Source organism: Notechis scutatus, chromosome 2 (genome assembly GCF_049901735.1).
Source record: "Notechis scutatus isolate UNSWTSFEM ecotype Mainland chromosome 2, rNotScu1.2, whole genome shotgun sequence".
Classification (NCBI taxonomy): Eukaryota; Metazoa; Chordata; class Lepidosauria; order Squamata; family Elapidae; genus Notechis; species Notechis scutatus.
Genome location: NC_142010.1, coordinates 71,858,477 through 71,878,693, shown reverse-complemented (window position 1 = coordinate 71,878,693; position 20,217 = coordinate 71,858,477). Strand labels below are relative to the sequence as shown.

General features: G+C 37.1%; 1 protein-coding gene across 2 annotated transcripts; it reads right to left on the bottom strand.

The window, feature by feature from the left end:
- Positions 1 to 20,194, bottom strand: SOX30 (SRY-box transcription factor 30). Of its 2 annotated transcripts, none has more exons than XM_087955088.1 (5): positions 20,084 to 20,194; positions 10,044 to 10,283; positions 8,528 to 8,764; positions 3,869 to 4,361; positions 1 to 1,809 (listed from the first exon to the last, which is right to left on the bottom strand). In XM_087955088.1, exons 1-5 carry the CDS (start codon positions 20,148 to 20,150, stop codon positions 1,428 to 1,430), a joined length of 1,419 nt encoding a protein of 472 aa, XP_087811214.1. In that variant the 5' UTR covers positions 20,151 to 20,194; the 3' UTR covers positions 1 to 1,427. The 2 variants fall into 2 exon arrangements, with proteins under 2 accessions (XP_087811214.1, XP_026537932.1); XM_026682147.2 differs by lacking the exon at positions 20,084 to 20,194 and adding an exon at positions 18,583 to 19,765 and having other exon boundaries at positions 292 to 1,809.
- Between the last annotated feature and the right edge of the window lie 23 nt (positions 20,195 to 20,217).

Sequence of the window (20,217 nt, the reverse complement as noted above, 5' to 3'; positions counted from 1 at the left end):
TTACCAATGAAATATCGAATTTCCTTTTCATTCTTTAAATTTTTTTCTATCCCATAAAGTCTATTATCTCTTAACACATATGATAAGATAATTTACAATTTAAATGAAATGTCATGAAAAGTATTAACATTTTCAATCAGTTTACAATAGTTACTGATATTAGCACACCCTTTGTATGATTATCCTTAAAACAAATCCCTCCAAGGAGTATTAAAATAACCACATTTGACTTTATCATGTACATACAAGGGTCATAATTCTGTTTGTCACAATACAGAGAGGTAACAACATATGGTTCATGTGATTTTATTTTAACATAACAAAAATGGAACATCTATACTATCAGCCCCTTTCCCCAAAACAGAAAGAAAAGTGTACCTATAAAATTGGTTTGCAACATGAACAAATAGCTTAGTAATGTTTCATCTTCTTTACAACTACTTTTGAAGCACTACAGTTTAAAATGTATTGCTTGCAATATTGTTAATTATATTCTGGTATAGAATCATAACCTGCTTGTATACAACTGACAGCTAGATTGATTCTTATTTATTCTTAGAATTATATAACTGTTCCATTTATATAGATGTTAAAAAATGAATTGTTCTTGCAGAGAAATAAGTTAAACCGTAAGAGGGGCTGCAGACCAGATAATTATATAGCAATTTCAGTATAAATATAGATTAGATTCTGGAACAACTGTAGTTGCTTTTTTAAAAAATTACTACTTTCACCACAGGCCAGATTTTTAAAATCTGACAACTCTGACTTATGTATAACAAAGGGTGTGCACACCATGGGCACAACAGAGAAATAAATACATTTTTTATCTTGATAGAAATTAAAATATCACCATGTTACCAAGGAAGACAGACTGAAATAGGAAAATGAAATTTCCCATCAGAAATAGTATGATTTCTTTAAATTAAGGTCTGTATTTGCTCAACAGCAGATTTTTAAAATTGTGGTAAGTTGCACACAATTACGTTGCTTCTAGCATTACATGACACAAGATATATAGGACAATGCCCTGATTTCATTAATTATCAAACTTCTTCAGTGCACTTTTTCAAATGCAAAATGTTGACAAATCAAGTTTAGCTGAATGTAGAATAAGGTACACTATTCACATGGTCTCTGGAAACATTACCCATAACATTCAGTTAAAAGGCACGAGGTAACTAAATGAAAAAATCTTTACCATCTTAAGAGCTGCCTTGATCAGCAGAGTATGCAAAATTAATATAAAAATATACAGTACCTGTGATGATACATTGGTTCAGGAACTCTCCCATGTGTCATAAAAACTTTACAACAATCTAGAATTACTATGCCTTCTAGATAACACTCACTAAAATAGTGTTATATGAGGAACATGTTTTATTTCATGTTTTAAAAAGTATGTATGCTAGATTTGATCTAAAAAATTACAAATCTCTCAACACCTTTCCTTCTTCCTCATCATCACTATCAGTCACATTGACTTGCTGTACACTAGAAGGGGTGGAAGGGGTGGCTGTAAAAACATTTTCAAGGGCCCCAATGTCCAACTGTGGCATAGGGTTTAAATACTCCTCTTCAGTCTGACTGTGGCTGCTGTAATAAGATGTCCCTTCCAAGCTCTCACAGCTGCGGGAGTCTTCGCTATGCGTGTGTTCATCGGAATATTCTCTGAAAGGGTAGTCTCTGTTCAGGGCAGAAAACATGGCCTCGTGCTTTTGATACTGGTCTTCATAAAAACCAAGGCATTCAGGCATGGAACTGGGGAAATTCCCATAGCCAAAAGGAGGCCGGCTATATGGACATGTGCTGCATCAAAACAAAGGAAAAAAAGGTTACTTCGACTGCTTTGCCATAGGACTGATATATGACTGCTAACACACACAGGTAGTTCTCGGCTTACAACCATTTGTTTACTGACCGTTAAACATCACAATGGCACTGGGGGAAAAAAAAGAGACTTATGACCAGTTTTCACACTTATGACACTGCAAGCATCCCTATGGTCATGTGGTCAAAATCCGGGCGCTTGGAAACTGGCATATATTCAGGACAGTTGTACTGTACTGAGGTCATGTGATCACCATTTGTAACCTTCCCAGCTAGTTTCCAATAAAGTCAATGGGAGAAGCCAGATTTGCTTAACAGCCATGTGATTCATTTAACAACTGCAGTGATTCGCTTAACAACTGAGGCAAAAATGGTCATAAAATGGGGGCAAAATTCATTTAATAATTGCCTTGCTTAGCAATGGAAATGTTGGACTCAGCTGTAGTCATAGGTTGAGGACTACCTTCACAGCATATCTTTATTTAAACCTTGAGTTAAACTAATAGAAAGGTACATTCTCTTTCAGGCTGAAAACTGTATTTGACTTTTCAACAGAAGGAACAGTTTGCAGCAGGATAAAAAGTTCACCTAATTTCAATTGTTAATGTAATTTAATATTTAATTTGTATATTTAATTGAAGATACTATAGTTATTCCCCGCATATTTTCTGATCACATTTAAATTCACAGTTCTGTACTAACTTTTAGAGGAGGTCTGTAGCTGAATCTAAGGTTTTTGCTATAGAATATTAGTAGAATATTGACTAGGTAGTCCTACAGCATAGAAATCAATCCAGAGGTAGGACAATTCAGTCACTTACCCCCAACTTTTAATAAAAGCTGATTTAATTAATATATATAGCATTCATCCCAAAATAATATGGTTTAAGGTGACATAAACAAAACCAATAAACACCCCAGCAACATCCTCAATTTAAACAGAAAGGGTTAAATAAAAATTAAAAGGCAATTAAAAAACTGTGCTGATGAGAAATGCCATAGTCTCCTTTATTGTTTACATGAAATGTTAACTAGTACATGTACGTATGCATGGGTATGTATCTCTATTCTCCTTCAACTCAAGCTCCTGATAATTTGAATGGATGGATGGATGATGGATGGATAGATTGAATAGTGTGCAAATTGTTTTCAAATTGAAATTGCACTATTGAATTTGAAGCATTTTAAACATCTATCATAAACACACACATTATATACACTCACACATAGAAATACAAGATATGAATGGGTACAAGTAAAATGTAAATAGATATTGGAGGCAAATTAAATAAGTGAGGTATAACTTACAACTTCTTGGCATTAAGTAAGGAAACTCATGAAGTTCTGGATCTTTATGATTAACAATAAGATAACCACCATTTCATTTCTGCATTTCATTTCCAACTGCTCTATATTGTAACTGACCTTGGGCCAGTCACTTTTTCTCAGCCCAACCCACCTTAAAAGATTGTTATTGTGAGGAAAACGGGAGACAGAAATATTAGGTACATTTGTCACCTTGATCAATTGAAATATATCAGGATATCATCATCATCATCAATCATGCAGCCTTCTCTTCAATGGAGACAGTGGCTTTAGGCCAAAAATATATACATATCCAGATTGTAATGGGATTATACCTAACTTAAGAAAAAACAAGGCTGCAAATCAGAGACTGAGCCATTGGAGTTTGAGGTCTCTAATCAAAAACTGTTGGGTAGATTGTGTCTTGGAAAGATTTGTTTTAATAATTAGATGAGTATGATGATTCTGATGTTTTTCTACTTAGGGACAATAATGCACTAGACAAGTTTAAAAGATTGGATATGGAAGAAAAATCCTTAAAAATCTCTATAAGTGGAAAATTTGATGAAAATAATTTCAGTAGAATGAAATGTATGGAAGTTCCATATGAAAAGAAACAGGAAAAACAAGGAAAATTGTCTAATGTCATTGCACTTTTGCTAATAGTAACTGCAAACCTTGGCAAAGTGTATCTAATTACCTATTCCAGAATGCAAGTATGTGGTTGCATTACCTTGAAGGGAAATAATGTGGCCCTGGTAGAAAGTAAGGATGGTGAAATGAAAATCGAGGAGGAGCTCCAAAAAGAGTTGCTGGATGACCAATGGGAGGAGGCTGATAAACGTGTGGATGAGGGATAGGTGGTGCTTGAGGAATGGGTCCATTTCTAGAACATGAAGAAAGACCTGAGTATTCCTTGGGGGATTGGCTAGTTGAGACACTGTATCTAGGGTGAGTAGTGCTTGTATTATTTGGGGTCCTGCTTGAGCTTTCAATAGAAATCTGGGTGGGTCTCTTTATAGAGCAATTTGTTCCTGAAGATACACGATGAGCTTCTGTTGGGGAAGGTGGAGCAAATCGTTGAGGCTGAAGGACTGGCCGAATTGGCAGGTTTGCAGTTGAGGCAGCTAATGATGTTGTGTTTCCTACACTTGGCTGGAACAGTGTAATAGGGCCTGGATGTTGAGCTGAAGGAGCTGGCAGCTGGATAGTAGAAGCGGCTTCACCTTTGGAGAAAGAAAATGATCAATTATAACTGAGAAACTCATATTAATAGTATTTTCTTATTGAAAGTTTACTTAATTTTCTTTTACTACAAAACATTTGACTGCAAATAATAATTATACTATGTGTGAAAATCACTACATGTGTTCTGTAATTAATATGTGCAGGACTATATTCTAACGAATGCTTTTATTTAAAAAAATTGTACTATGCAATTATACTTTGACAAAAAGATAAAGAAATATTAAAGTATAATTCCTTAAATTTGTAAATCTGAAAACTCAAATTCCTTCTATTTTTGGAAACTCATTAGTATTATCAACAATAAAAAATTATTAATTCTTTTTAATATAAAAGGGCATGGGCTGGGTGATTTGAAGGGCACCTCTGTCTAATCACACCTAACCAACAGATCCAGCAGGAAAGGCATGTGAAGAGTCCTGTCCATGAAGGAACAGCATCTAATGGGACCAAGGAGAAAAGGTTTATCTGCTAAGCACCTACCCTTTGGAATATTATTCCTTTTGATGTCAGATTGGCCCCAACAGTGCTGGCTGTTTAAAAGGGCCCGAAAACATGGCTTTGCCATCTGGCCTGGGAATCTGAAAACATAGATATGGAGATTGTATTGCTAGGAAAATTGAGCATGCTCTTCTGCAGATTATGGAGTTTTGTTTTGCTTTTTAAAGATTTAAATTATTGTTTTAACTTTTTAAAATTATTTTATGTTTTTTGTTATTTTGTAGCATTCTTTTTGTTTTAACTTTGTATGCTGTTCAGAGTCATGAATGATTTATTCATTTGATTTTTATCTCACATTTATTACTGTGTATAAGTAACTCAAGGCAGCAAATGTTCCTTATACTCCCTCCTCCTATTTTCCCTACAATAACCCTGTGTGGTGAGTTAGACTAAGGCAAGGGTGTCAAACTCCATGGCATCACATTGCCATCACACAATGTTTTTCCCTTCATGGAGCTGGGTTGGACGTGGCCTGCGTGTGACACATCCGGCCCACGGACCACAAGTTTAACACCCCTGGATTAAGGGATAGGCCCAAGGTCACCAGCCAGCTTTCCTGCCTAAGGCAGGAACTAGAACTGAGTCTCCTGGTTTCTAGACCAGCACCTCAACTTCTCACCAATCTGACTTTATTTACAAATAAATAAATAAAGTAAGTAAGTAAGTAAGTACGTAAGTAAGTAATGTATCTGTTAATATCCAAAGATATTTAGGATATCTTTCAAATTTGTTAATAAAAGCCTACATTTAGGTCTGTATTCCATTGTTTTCTAATACTGTATTAGAATTAGAAAGCAAATACAAAAGGTAAGATACCAATTATCCAGTTTCATTTTGTAAGTATTATGTATATATTAAATATTATACATTATTTCATTTGGGTGAAATAAGAATTGTTTATTGAATATTATGTTCCCATATTTTTATTTATTTTTCTTTGTCAACTCTAGCATGATGAATGTTGCTTCCAAATATAGTTTATTGTGGATCATCATAATAGTAGTGTTCTTCAGGACGTCAATTTATTAGCTCTTTTCCTTTTTGGAGAAAATGAAATTTTTCAAGGATAGAAAAAATGTGGTTTCAATACCGAGGATGATTCAAACAGGTTGAATGTAACAGCTCACCTCACATTTTTATAACATCTATAGTAAATGTTATTTTATATCTCTACTTTATACTTTAAATAACCCTCATTTTGGACTGCATTCTAGTGAGGGAGGGCAATTTTTTTAGCACAGAAGAACTGAACTTTTGGAGTGTTTGTGTTTTGAGTTGTTTTATTTTTACACAAAAAAATAAATATGTTTAAGTAGAAGTTTCACACAATTAGTTTTGAGCCAGTTTCCTTTAAAGGAAGAGGAAATGTCATTTTATTGCTGAATTTTAATAGTACAATTGCAGGTGGGGTTTAAGAAAACAAATTGATTGACTGCTTGTGGGTCTTAGTTGGTCTTTTCTTGATTTAAGTGCTATTTTGTAATTTCAAATAATATTTTTTTAAAAACCCACCATTTAAAAGAATTCTTTGAAGTTAATCAAATGATTAAAAAATCTACATTCTAAAGTGAAAATGATCTGTTTTATGATTAGATTCAGCGTGTTTATCAGTTACTGCCAATATCAAAATCTGTGTAGGTGGCTGGCTGATATGGGTGCGTGTGTGCACACAGCCCCACTCATATAAGCAATGGGTGTTCGCATGTGTGCATGCATGCACTAATATGCCTGCTGCTCCCTGTTTCCTCCTCCCTCTCCTCTGCTCTGGGTGGTCAACCTCGGAAAGGTTGGGGAACTCTGTATTAAAACACAGAAAAGGCATGGATGTAATACAAAAGTTGTTATCCATAGAAAATACAAAGTATACTCCAACAGCGTTCTGGCTTAAAATGGAAGTACAATATTATATTATTATAGGCCCTATCAAGGAGTAAAATTGATAGAATTGTTTCCAGTTCCCCTTTTCTCTTTAAAAAAGCTGTTTGTTTTTTTCCTTCTTCTTTCTACTTGGGTAGAACGGGAAATGATATTTTTTGTTACTGCAGAAATACAGCTTTTCTTTTTATAGTATTTCTGAACTGGTAGAGGTGAAAATGATTACATATGGCTTTCAAATTGCTTCTAAGGATTTACTGAATGAAAACAGTGATGATATGGAAACGTCCCATGGTAACTGGCAATGGAATGAAGAGACCATCCTGTAGTAAATTTTATCAATCTTCTAAAGCATCTATGAGTATCAAAATCTATAAGCTAGTGGGCACACATTGTACACAGTCCACTGATTCATGTCAAAAGAAAATTGATACTGCTTGTTACAATAGATTCATCATTTTGTAAGTTTTGACATATACATACATGGTAGATGCCACTGGTAATACTATGTTTACAGAAAATCAGCCTCAATAAGTGGCAACACCCAGTCATTTGACCTATAAAGTTATAAAGGATTAGTCCTGGTTAATATTTTATTGTAGCCTGGGAGGTATGTTGGATTAGAGAGCTGAAAAATTCATTCTGATAGAAAGCAATGGCAAACCACTTCCATTTCATGCCAAGAAAACTGTGTAGAGGATATGTCCATGTCTGAGAATTAATGTTCACTCTGATAAAAACAATGAACAAGATACATATTGTCTCAATGTAAAGGTTGGTTCAGAGAATGAGAGTTTTAGGAAAGAACTGTTACAAAAAATCAAGAAACACTCCATCATAATACATTGTGGATAAATTGGCTCTAAACTGGAAATGGTGTGTGTATGGAGAAATTCTTGTCATCTTAATCTTAATATGTTTAACTACGAAAGATTCTGAGATTCTTATTTGGAAGAATCAATTTCACTTGAGCTGGCTGCCATTAACAGGACAACAGCTGTTACAAAAGAAGCACATTTCTTGGTTCCATTTATTATAGAAGTGTAAGAAAACAGACCAGAGTGTTGTTGTCAGAAATTGCTTATGTGTGTTTTATTTGAAAATAACATACTTTATGGAATTCTTGTTTTGGGAGTTCTGGGAAATGTGTTCATTAGATTGTTTCATTGCAGGCTGGTGGCAAATAAATTTGATACTATGTAAGACTTACCATGTGGATTCACTTCAAGGTGATTTTACTTAATAAGAATCAAATTTACAAATTTGAAAAAAATGCTTATAAAAGTATGGTTATATTTTATCAGCTTAACTTGCTGAAGACTTCTAGATATAAGTGCAATATTTAGTTGCTAGTTTAAAGATTTCTACAAAACCATGCTATGAATGTGCTTATAGGAATTAAAATTCTCATTCCAAAGATGCTGTCAAAAAGGCAACTGGACTTTCTTGATTTTTCTTCAAGACATTTCACTTCTCACCCAAGAAGCTTCTTCAGCTCTAATTGACTGGTGGGGAATGGAAAGGATTTATCCACTAATAGAATCATTAAACCACCTGACAGTTAGTCTGGGTCCTCAGTCACCTAAATCAGAGTGCCAGTGAGTGTGGAATTGACTTGGGGCTGTTGAAAGGGCTGCATTGTAAACAGATATAAATTGTGTCCTATCCCTTCTCACTGTTGAGAGGTGTTCAATTTTGATACAGATAGCCTCTTTGACTCCTCTTTTAAAGCAATTTAAAGAATTCATATAAACAACAAAAATGAACTTACAGACTGGATGCCCGATGCTGTTCTGTACATTGGGTATAACCACAGAGTAGGTAGGTGATCGGAAAGGGTAAATGGTAGTTGGATTTGTAGTAATAATACTCTGAGAAGTCCCAGTAAAGACAGTAGAGGCTGTCATTGGACTTGTAGCTATGATGTTCTGAGTTGTACCCGAGAATACAGTGGAGACAGTCAATGGAAACCTCTTCCTTTTGCCAGGCCTTGGCTGGTAAACCCAACCTGCAGAAATGTTAAAGAGTACGCCAGCTGAAAGATAGAGTTTCTTTTGAAAATCCTTACCCAGTGAAGATATGCATTATTAAGAGTAACATAAACTTCTCTGTTGTTAAGTCAGAAAATCATATTTGCAAAAGAACACATATTCATATATACAATATGAATAGAAAGCTTACAATCTCTCAGAGGGAAAGAGAAATACTGTTCCTATTTGTAACACCTCTCATTACCATGGATTTTGGTTTGAATTATATACAAACATTAGAGTTAATTTGGAGTCCTGGCGATTACATGGATAAGCCCCTACAATTTTCTTGGCAACATTTTTCAGAAGTGGTTTGCCTTTACCTTCTTCGGTCTGAAAGGAAATGGCTGCCCCAGTCATCCGGTTGCTTTGTGCAAGATTATTACTCATGCTCAGTATCTTTAATCACTACACCAAATTGGTATTCATGCCATCAATATTATCACCCGATTGTGGCATAACTTTACAATCAAGACAGAATACCAACTTTGTTAAATAAAACACTATTATTTGTGCTAATACTAAATAGAGTTAATGCCTTTCTTATTCTATTATTCATTATATTTGCTTTAGTGTTACAGAATTTAGCATCAGATTATTTTTTAAATATGTATATAAAATCAGAACCCTGGAAATTAATTATATTATCTGAATTGTATTTCACTGGGAATAACACAAAGACATGCAATGAGTTTATACATTTAAAACAGGAACACCAGAAGAAATTGTCAGCATGAATATAATTGGGTTAATTAATATTAACATATGCCTTTTGTTGAATAAACTATTTTTCCCAGATGTAATTTCAAGTAATTAACAAGGTTTACATAAATCAGTGGAAATGCACATTCACAAGACAGATGAGAGAAAAGTTGTGGCTTTTTTTCTTTGTTGTGGACTGCCAGAGCCACTGAGAGTCTGCAAGTTTAATAAATAATAATTATTTCCATATTCAAAAATGTCTCTTGACAAAATGGGAAAACCTTAGTGCTCATACTAATATACAGATGATTGATCTACATGTATGGTGGCATAACGTCACCATTCATTTGGCTACTTGTATGTCTTTGGGTACGGTAAGTCAGAAAAAACTAAGGAATTTGCCTCGTTATTTAAACATACTATGTTTTTTTTTCATCTTCCAGGATTCTGTTTCCTGAATGATTATATTTAAATACCATCTTTCCATGCATGAACCTATGGATACTTAATGGCGATCAGATATTAAAAATGTATAAATAATTGTCTCTCTAGTACCAGGAAATTCTTCTCTGTGTTTTTCTTTTATCTTCTGAGCTTCATCATAATAAGGTTTCTTTTGTTCTTCAGTGAGCTTGTTCCATTCCAATCCAAGCTGGACACTGATCTCGGCATTATTAGCAGCAGGGTTAGCTTTGGCTAAGGCTGGCCGATGAATTCTTGCCCATACCATAAATGCATTCATAGGACGCTTGACATGGCCATCTCTATCTTTGCTGAACGGAGTATCTGGTATCCCTACGATAAAGTAATATTAATGTTTAGGTAATATAGGGATGGGTGGAATATACTGCTAATTCTGCGGTATTCTGTGGGCACTGAAGTATGATCCTAACAATAATAATAAAATGATTTTTCTCTACCTCAATTGTTGAAAACACTGCTTAATTCTGGCAACAAATGCAAACATTAGGCTCAAACATACCCCAATTCTAAATTCTAATTATTATGATAATTACATCTGGCTGTAGATTATGGATTTTGGTGACTAGTACAGGGCCATTTTTGACAAGTGTCATATGAGCCTATTGTAAAGTGAAATTATAAGCTGATACAGAACAGTTAGGGTTGTGTAATTTACTTTTCTACTGCAAATGGAAGAGGTAGGAGTGCGATTCCTCCTGGAGCCTTTATTCATCTTCAGGCTCTGCATTGATATTTTGGAGAATTGTGTGCTTTAGACTGAGGAACCTCCTCTAAGGAGTTGTTGGAAATAGAAAAGAGGAAAAAATTGTTATACAAGTCCACTGGATTTCATAACTAATTCTATCTCTTACTACATGAAGCATGGTAAATGTTAGTAACTGCATAAAAAACAAGCAGGTTTTCTACCAGTCTGGGGCAACTTTGACTTCCACTTTGTTGCAGGGCAAACTGTATTTGAAACTGAGTGAAGTTGTCAGGAACAATTTGCAAGATGGCAAATTCACTAGATGGTTACAAGACTTACGCATATTTTTTTTTGAATCTAACTAGACATTGGGGATAAATAACTACTGTATACGCTGAGTGATAAAAATAATAAACAAACAAAAGCACATCTGCTGCATGTTCTCTAATAAGGTTCCAATTCTACAAGAGAGATTAAATATCCCTTGCTTCTTTCTGTAAATTGCCCTTAGAATTTACTAATTATATCACAAACAACACAAGTTTATCCATTTATCCATGATCTGTCAGAATTAAGTCTCAGTGTGTCCACTATATTTAAAAATGTACCCTACATGCCCTTCAATGGGGAACTATAGATTTATTTTTTAATTTATGCAGTCTATTTGCATAGCTGCCAATCTCAACAAGTGACCCTGAATTAAAAAGAGCAGAAATCAGATTAGGGATGAACCTCTCATTTAATTTCTGTCAGTATTTTTTTAGAGCTTTCACAATTTTCCTGTCCATACAATTCCACAATTTTAGCATGGATATTGGTGGGTCCAATAGTCATGCTTAAATTGTGCAATTGTAAGGATAGGAAAATCATGAAAGCTCTAAAATATATTGAAAGAAATATATGTTCAATTTAAAATATACTGAAAGAAATATGATGTTAACTTACAAAAATAAGCATAATATGTATTTACTAATATTCATACATTTTAGTTGAGATTGGAATGAATGATATTTGGGCAATATAATATATTGCACTGTTGAATTTTTGTTCATCACAGAAGCAATTAAATATTAACATTAAAATAATTATGTATCATGTTACTATTTTAGCATGTATTTTATATTAATCATCATAGATTGTATAATGAACTATAGAATATATTATTTCCCTTGTATTCAAAAATATTGATGAGCAAGCAAGTTGTCATAAGTACGTGTTAAAAATGCTGTGCCAAAACCCTTAATTTGCCCTAAAGTTATATTTTTGGTGAAAAACACTTGTTTTTCTTCTTTTACTTAATACATAGTATTTGTATGAAATGGCAGATAATTTTATTTCCCTTATAAAATCAGCCTCACTTTGGCGTATCTAATATTGACTACACTTTCCAATTTGAAAAAGACCTATGAGATATAATACATCATATACCACTTCATCCTCCTGCTTTCCCCCTCAATAACCCTCTGAGGTAGGTTGAGTTGAACACAGCTAGCCAAAAAATCATCCAGCAAGCTTTCATGGTTAGAGTGGAATTAAACTTTGGTCTTTCCAGTGATAGTCCAACATTTTAATCACTACACTACATTCAGTGAAATGAAAGAAACCAGTAAAGATGTGTCACTTTAAAAAAAAATCTACAATGAAAAACATGTTAAATTTTCACCTGTTTTTTTATTTTCATTAAAATATTTTCCTATAAAAAAAGAACAATAATTGTAAAAATGCCAAAGAAATTTCCAGCACAGCATAAACATGTAATAATTTGTATATTTCACAGACTAACCAGAAAGATATATTTATTCTCTGAAAAGAGATATCATGGAGATCCAAATTATGGTATTGTGAGTGAAACCACCTGCCATTTGGATTGAAGGAAGATCTTTCCCCTCAACAAATATAATCCAAAATGTATTTATTTCTCTTATTGTCAGGTAGGGGTTCTCTGGTTCATTTGATAAGTAGCTGGGTTCTACAGCTAAGAGAGCTTTGCCCAACCTTGGGTGGTGTGCCAGTTGCAGCTTTTCTTGGGACTCAGGGACCTGAGTACAGTGATTCATGCTCTCATTATCACCTGATTAGACTATTACAGGTGCTTTACCTGTGGCTGTCTTTAAGGAATATCTGGAAGTTTCAGTTGGTGCAAAATGCAGTGGCCCAGGTACTTACAAATTGGCACATGTCACACCTATTTTGTGCATCCTGCAATGGATTTCTATTACCTCCCAGATGCAATTTAAAGTGCATCTCAACCTATAAGGCCTTTAGGGCTTGCTGCTGGATTATTTGCCCATTAGAATAATCTCAACAACTTTGAACCAGGAGAAGGAGCTGTTTGTCCCCATTTTCAAGAGGGAAGGGGAATTAAACTCAGAAAGCATTGTTTTTCCAAGTTGGGGCTGGCTCACTGAAATGATTTCCCATTGGTTCACTTGTCCCCAACATTAAGTGCCTTCCAGAAAAAGCTCACTGTCAGGATGCGAAACAATGTTTAGCAACTTCTCCTGCCTTCTCTCCCTCCCTCCCCACCCCCACCCAGTCCAGGAAACTGACTTTTTGTCATACCACTTGTCCTTCAGATATCTTGTTCACTCAAGATTCAGATGGCCCTCACCCTACTGGCTATTCGGAAAGCTTTTAAGACCTGGCTATTTTCCCAGACATGGAGATCAGAATAATTAGGTCTGTAAGGCCTTGTTAATCTATTGAAGTATGATCTGCTCTTGGTTGCCATTTTATGCTTTTTACTTTTCTTTTGGTAATGAGGTAATTATTGCACTGGTGTTTTAAGCTATGCTAGCTGACCAGATATCAGCCATATAAACAGAATGAAATAAATAAACTAAATCAACACCAAAACAAATCATATTATGCTATATGAATCAGGCTTCCTTCTGGGAGCAAGTTCCACTGAAATCAGTGAGATACATTTCCAAATAACCAGGTTGTCACCAGATGAATAGCATTCTGGCCAGAGGATTGTTAACTGAGCATCTTGACAAACTGTTTTTTCTCAAATGCCCAGGGCCCCGTTTTTTGGTCCTCCATCTCTATTAAGCAACCAGCTCATTGAAATCCAATGTAAGTATCACATCTGTCACTAAATTTATAATCTAAGTATCTACCAGTTTTCTTCTAAACGAGCCAGCAACATTGTATCTCATGAAAACAAATTCCAAATTTTCAATAAGTACTAGGGTAGGTGAAGCAGTGCCTTTTATCTTCTTAAATGCAAGTGCCAATCACTTGGAAAGCTCCTTGCAAGTGTTATACTGCACTAAGAGACACCTGAACTCAAATGTTTGCAATTCCTCAATAAGCCAGTAGGATCCCTTAGCTAAAATCACATCAGAGTTTTGTGTAAGGAAAAAACAACAACCCATAGCTTCTGGGAGAAGATAGAAGGGATAAAAATGTAACAAATCCCATTTAGCATCCCTTTATCCATTTATACATGGTATGAAATTGTACTGTATAATATCAATTTAAACAATTTCAATTCTTTTTCTTAATTGAAAAGTCCAACTCATTTATCCCATAGTTCAGAATTTTGGTTTTGCATCTATTCTAATTTTGTAGTAAGAATGTTGAGATAAACATGATGTTGTTTCTAAACTGTTTTAGACTTTTAGATCATATTTTAACTATGATCACAAACTTATACAAACATATAAGAAACCTGTCTGGAAGCCAGATCTGCATCTAACCCAGTGGATTTTTCATTATTGCAACATATCCGTGACTTTTCAATGATTTGGCCATACACCAGTATCTTTGGGAATACTTAAATATTAAAAGAAGAGAATAATTTTTACATTCATACAGAATACATAATGTTGTCCCCTTCAAGACCCATTCTTCTGAGTGTACTTGAAATTATTTTTGTATCCTTATACTGGAACAAGTATCTAATTTTCAGCTTCTAGCAAAAGAAAGTCAGTACAACGAAATTCAAGTAAAAGTGTTCATTTATATAACACCTTCCATATTAAAATACGTTGGAAGAAAAATTAATAAACTTTCAGTCTCATTTCTTTCATTTTAATAGTAAAACATAACGTTGCTTTAGAACAGGGGTGTCAAACTCAAGGCCCAGGGGTCAGATCCGGTCCACGGGGTGCTTAGATCTGGCCTGCAGGGCTGCCCTGGCAACAGTGAAGGACCGACCCACGGTGCCTCTGCCAGTAAAAATGAAGCATGGGAGGATTGCATACATCCTTCCTAGGCCCCATTTTCAGCAGTGACGGCCTCTTGCAGCCCTCTGCCAGTGAAAACGGAGCTCCATTTTAGCTGGCAGAGAGCTACTGGAGGCCGCCATGGCTGGAAAAGGGGCCCAGGGGGCATGCATGGCCCACCCGAGCTGTTTTCACTGGCAGAGCATACGGACCATCACAGGAGCCCCCGACATGAGTGACGTCAAGCTGGTCACGCCCACCACAGCCACAGAGTTCAAACACAACCCTGATGCAGCCTTCAATGAAATTGAGTTTGACACCCCTGATTTAGAATGACCCATTTTTGTCTAATATTATATTATCTAGCTACACTGAGTAGCAGATAGTACTTCAGAAATTCAGGAAGCAGACTTTCCACAAAAAATTGCCAGAAATGGATCTTTAGCATATAAAAACACATATACTCTACCACTGAGATTAAAAAAAATGCTTTTTATAAACATGTCTTTCCCAAATAGAGTAATTTTATATATTTTAAAAATATTTTCAAGAGTAGGTTTATTTACTTGCTAATAAGATGATTACATTAGGGGTGTTTGAGTCTGAAAAAGATCCAGGAAGATTAATATAAAAAAACTAATACTGGATTGCTTTCAATGGCAGCCAGTTTTTCTTTGCAACTTTGCGTAAAAGTGTTCCTTTTTTGTGATGGACCATGTGGAAGTTTAAGTGTTTAACTTTTCACATATGAGTAAAACTGAAAATAAATGCCAGGACTCAGGATTTTCATTAGGAGAATATTGCCTCATCATATTTACGGGGTTCCACAGGGCTCGGTACTATCTCCGCTCCTGTTCAACATTTATATGAAGCTGCTGGGTAAGATCATCCATCACCATGGACTGAGGTGTCACCAATATGCTGATGATACTCAGCTGTATGTCTTGGCCCGTGGTGAGTTAAGTGTTGCTGTGTCCTCCCTCTCGCAGTGCCTGGAGGCTGTTAGGGGCTGGATGGGGAGCAATGGGTTGAAACTAAACCCTTGCAAGACCGAGTGGCTCTGGGTTTGGGGTTTGTTGGCTCAGGGAGAATTGCCACCTTTGGTCTTGGATGGGGTGACACCACCCCAAACAGACCCTGTGCGTAATCTCGGGGTTTTCCTGGACTCATGACTCCTGCTTGAAGAGCAGGTGGCAGTCATGGCCAGGAGAGCCTTTGTGCAACTGCAAGTTGTGCACCAGTTACGCCCTTTTCTGGAGCAACAGTCCCTGGACACTTCCTGTCTTGATTATTGCAGCATGCTCTACATGGGGCTGCCCTTGCAGAGCATCCAGAAGCTCCAGTTGGTGCAAAATGCAGCGGCCCGCATGGTTTTGTGCAGATACCAGTGTGCACATGAGTCACCTCTCCTGCAGGAGCTGCATTGGTTGCCAATTTGCTTCCAGGTGCAATTCAAGGTGCTGGTTGTCATCTTTAAAGCCCTTCATGGTTTGAGACTGGGTTATCTGAGGGAACATCTCTTGCCGGTCACATCTACCTGACCCATTAGAGCGGGGAGGCAGAGAATGTTGCGGGTCCCATTCCTAAGGGAGATATACCTGTTCGGACCCAGAAGGAGGGCCTTCTCTGTGGTGGCTCCCTCTCTCTAGAATATAATTCCCCCAGAGATTAGAACGGCACCCACTCTAGCACACTTTCGAAAGGCACTGAAGACCTAGTTTTGCCAACGGGCCTGGGGAACCCAGAGTTGGATGGAACCCATCAAATGGCTAGTGTGATCTGCTGTCGTCGGGATGGGGGGTGAGAGTTGGGGGGTGATGTTTTATTTTTTATTATTTTTCCTCAGATTTTGTTCTATTGTACTTTATTAATTTATTTGATTCTTTTTGTTAGTTTTTATTGTTTTTTTTGTTTTAAATATGGTTTTACATTGTGTAAGCTGTCTTGAGTCGCCCTGGGTGAATAGGCAGCAATATAAAATAAATAAATAAATAAACAAACAAACAGGAATTTTTCCTCCTTTGTTCCCTAACTCAATAGGACAGAGTCTATTCATATTCATGTAGCTCTATACTGATTTATCTTGCTCATGTTATACTGTAATACACTTGTGAAATGGACAGATTAAAAAAAACACCTCTTATGGACACTCATATAATCAACATATAGCTGTTGTGAAATTCTAACCTTTACTATATTTATTCAAATCCTATCAACATCTGTGAACTGTGGAATTGCCTTCAAGAAATTAGTACCAAAAGCACAGTAACCAACATTTAATTATCTGAATCTATATATATATATAGAATTATACACAGTATAAATAAATGGCTTTAGTGGTGGAAGACAGAATATTTCTGTCTCCCGTTAATCTATGATAAACACTGCCTATCCCCCCAAAAGAAAACATAAAGTTGAAGTCAGGAAATAGTTTTCTTCTTTCTCGTTGACCATGAAATACAATTCACAAGATTGATTTTAACTTCCTCACTATTTCCACTATCATGTTACAGTAAATAGTTGAGGATTCCATCTATGTATCATTGAAAAGGCGTTTTATTAGCAATCTAGACAAATTCAGTTGACATAGACATATGTATTTTTAAATAAAATTGAAGAGATATCTTAGGAGAATAATAAAACCTCTGCCTTTTGATACCAAACCAGTAGATTTATACAGATATTAGAATGTGAGATGTCTAACAGAATGAACTATATTCATAATTAACTATGACATTCACTGAATGACCCATTACCTGCTCCTTGTTCAACCTAATTTCTTTTATGGGATTGTGAGAATAAAATGGACTATTGGTTATTCTAGCTCCTCCTAAACAGATAGCAAATAACTTAATTTTTTTACTCCTAATTGTACCACTTCCTTGATCACAATTATCTGTGGTCCGGTCACCTTTCCCACTCACAGACTACTATAATGCATTCTACATAGGGTTACCCTTTCAAACAGGCTGCAGCCTGGTAGTGGGCTGCAGCCCAGGAGTTGGAGACCTCTGGTTTATTTTGTTATTTCAGATATGTTTTTATCATTCTGATTTTATTGTATACTGCCCAGAATCACATTTGAGATATGGGTGGCTATACAAATTTAATAATTAAAAGCCTAACTTTTTTATTGTAACATAGGGTTTTATAAATTGGTAATATGTTTTACTCTATGAAATTAAATCCCTGTGCAGCATTTTTTTATTCAATTTCAAAGACATATGTGAGCACAAATAAAGCACTATTCAGCTTTTTAAAGCAGCTGCATCTTTTGGAATCAAATTTGAAGCATCACACAGGCCTATTACATTTTAAGCTGGTTTAGTATTCTTTGCCTCTGTCGAATAGATATTTTATCCCACATTTATTATTTGATAAATAATTCAAGGCAGCAAACATACATAATACTCCTTCCTTATTTTCTTCACAACTCTGCAAGGGAGAATGACTAGCCCAAGTCCTCCCAGTTAGCTTTTGTACCTAAAGTGGGACTAGAACTCAATCTCCTGGTTTCTAGGCCAGCACCTTAACACCAAATTGTAAAACAATTTGAGAAGTATAATCCCTGTGTACTTATAGGTTTCATGCACTGGAATATGCACTATTGTATATGAATTGCTGACTCAAAGTTTGAGGGGTGTGGGGTACACTCTTAAACCTTGAAATAATAGTGGAACTCTTATTGTACTATCCAGTGTTTACATATAACAAGTTATGGTTAGTATGATAAATTCTGACTAATTTTTAATACCTGCATCTGAGGGTAGCACTGTGAGAGGAACATCTTTAGTTTCAATTTTGACTGAAGGCTCCAACAAGGACTGCATTTTAAGGGGCACTTGTGTCACTGGCACTTTAGTCACTCTTATAAGCTCAGATGGAGGTGGTCCCTGAAACTGGATCCTAGTCCCTGGAGGGACTGGATGGAGTGTAACAGGAATCTTCAGTTCTTGAGAATGCTGTGTTCCTAGAGGTTGAGACAAACTAACATCCTGGCTAACATGAGCGGGACCACTGGCAGATGGTGGAGGCTTGGATGCCGCCTCTTCCCTCCCTTTGCAATCCTCCTCCAGAGGCTCTACCAGTTCGGTTTTGATGGTCCCTTCTTTTGCAGATCCCAATACTTCTGCATCGCAGTTTTCTTTCAACTTTGCCTCTTTGTTGATGATCTCAGTCTCTTCAACTTTCCCCAGTTTGACTTCCCCTACTACACTTTTCACACTGCTACTACTTTCATCTTTGCCGCTGAGACGGTTTGTAAGGGTTTTAGGCTCTCGTCTTTTTTTCTTGTTGCTACTTCCCATAAAGAGCAATGGGTTCTCTGGCTCGCGCTCCTCCGCTTTCACTTGTAACCCTTTCTGGTGCCCGTTTTCTTCCTCCTCTTCCTGCTTTTCACAGGCTTCGGTTTCCATCCCAAGGACAGGCTGGGAAAGCTGCCTGCCACGGCAAATCTGCTCTTCCAAAACATGTTGCTGCTCTTTAAAGCCCCCCACTTCCCCAGGCTGTGGAAGTTTCTGTTCCTTGTGCAAAACGCTTTGTTTGGGAGAAAGGGGGCGCAGGAGATGGTGCTGGGGAGCCTGTTTGGGAGGGAATAGCAGAAGGTGCGGGTCCCTGCCCCCCTGGCCTGGCAGAGGGTGCAGGAGAAGATGGTCCATGCAGGCAGTGCTCTGCCAAGCCGTGGAATGCAGGAGCCGGTGCTGCTCTCTTGGGGCTTCCTCCTGCGCCCCTTTCTCCATGCCGCAGCCCGCCTTTGATAGGAGGATTGTTACGGGATTGTGAGCTCAGCCCGGTCCTCTGTTACCGCCCGTTTGTTTGCTGCGGTTGGCTTGCAAACGTTCTCCGCTCCCCCTCCCTCGCCCAACTCCAAGGTGCACGCGCCCGCTCTCGACCCCGCCCTCTGCCTCGCGAGGGCCTCGCGCCTGCCGCACGTCGGCCAAGAAATGGCAATTTGTGGGGCTCCACGTGCCTCCTCACTTTTCCCTCCTTGGACTGTTGCCTGGAGGTTGCCATGGCTACCCTAGGCGCCACCACGTAACAATGAGGTCTCCCTTGGATACCGAGGGGAGGAACAGGCGCACGGACCCTTACGTCGGTGGCGCCGCTTTTTTTTTTTTTTTTTTTTGCCGAGGGACGAGTTTGGGCCTCGCTCCCGTTTACCATCGACCGAGTTGGTTTGCGATTAAAAAAAAAAACAAAACCACCAGATCTGCTCCTCTCTCCACACCCCACTGAGGAACCACAAGTCTACGCACATGATGGGGGGAGATGAGGAGACTCGCGATCCGGCAAGGCGGGTCTCAGCCTCAAGTCTTTCTGCATGTACTCGGGCGCCCCTACGTTGGCCTGGAAGAGGCAGAGGGCCGGTAATGATTCCGGCCGATCTTAC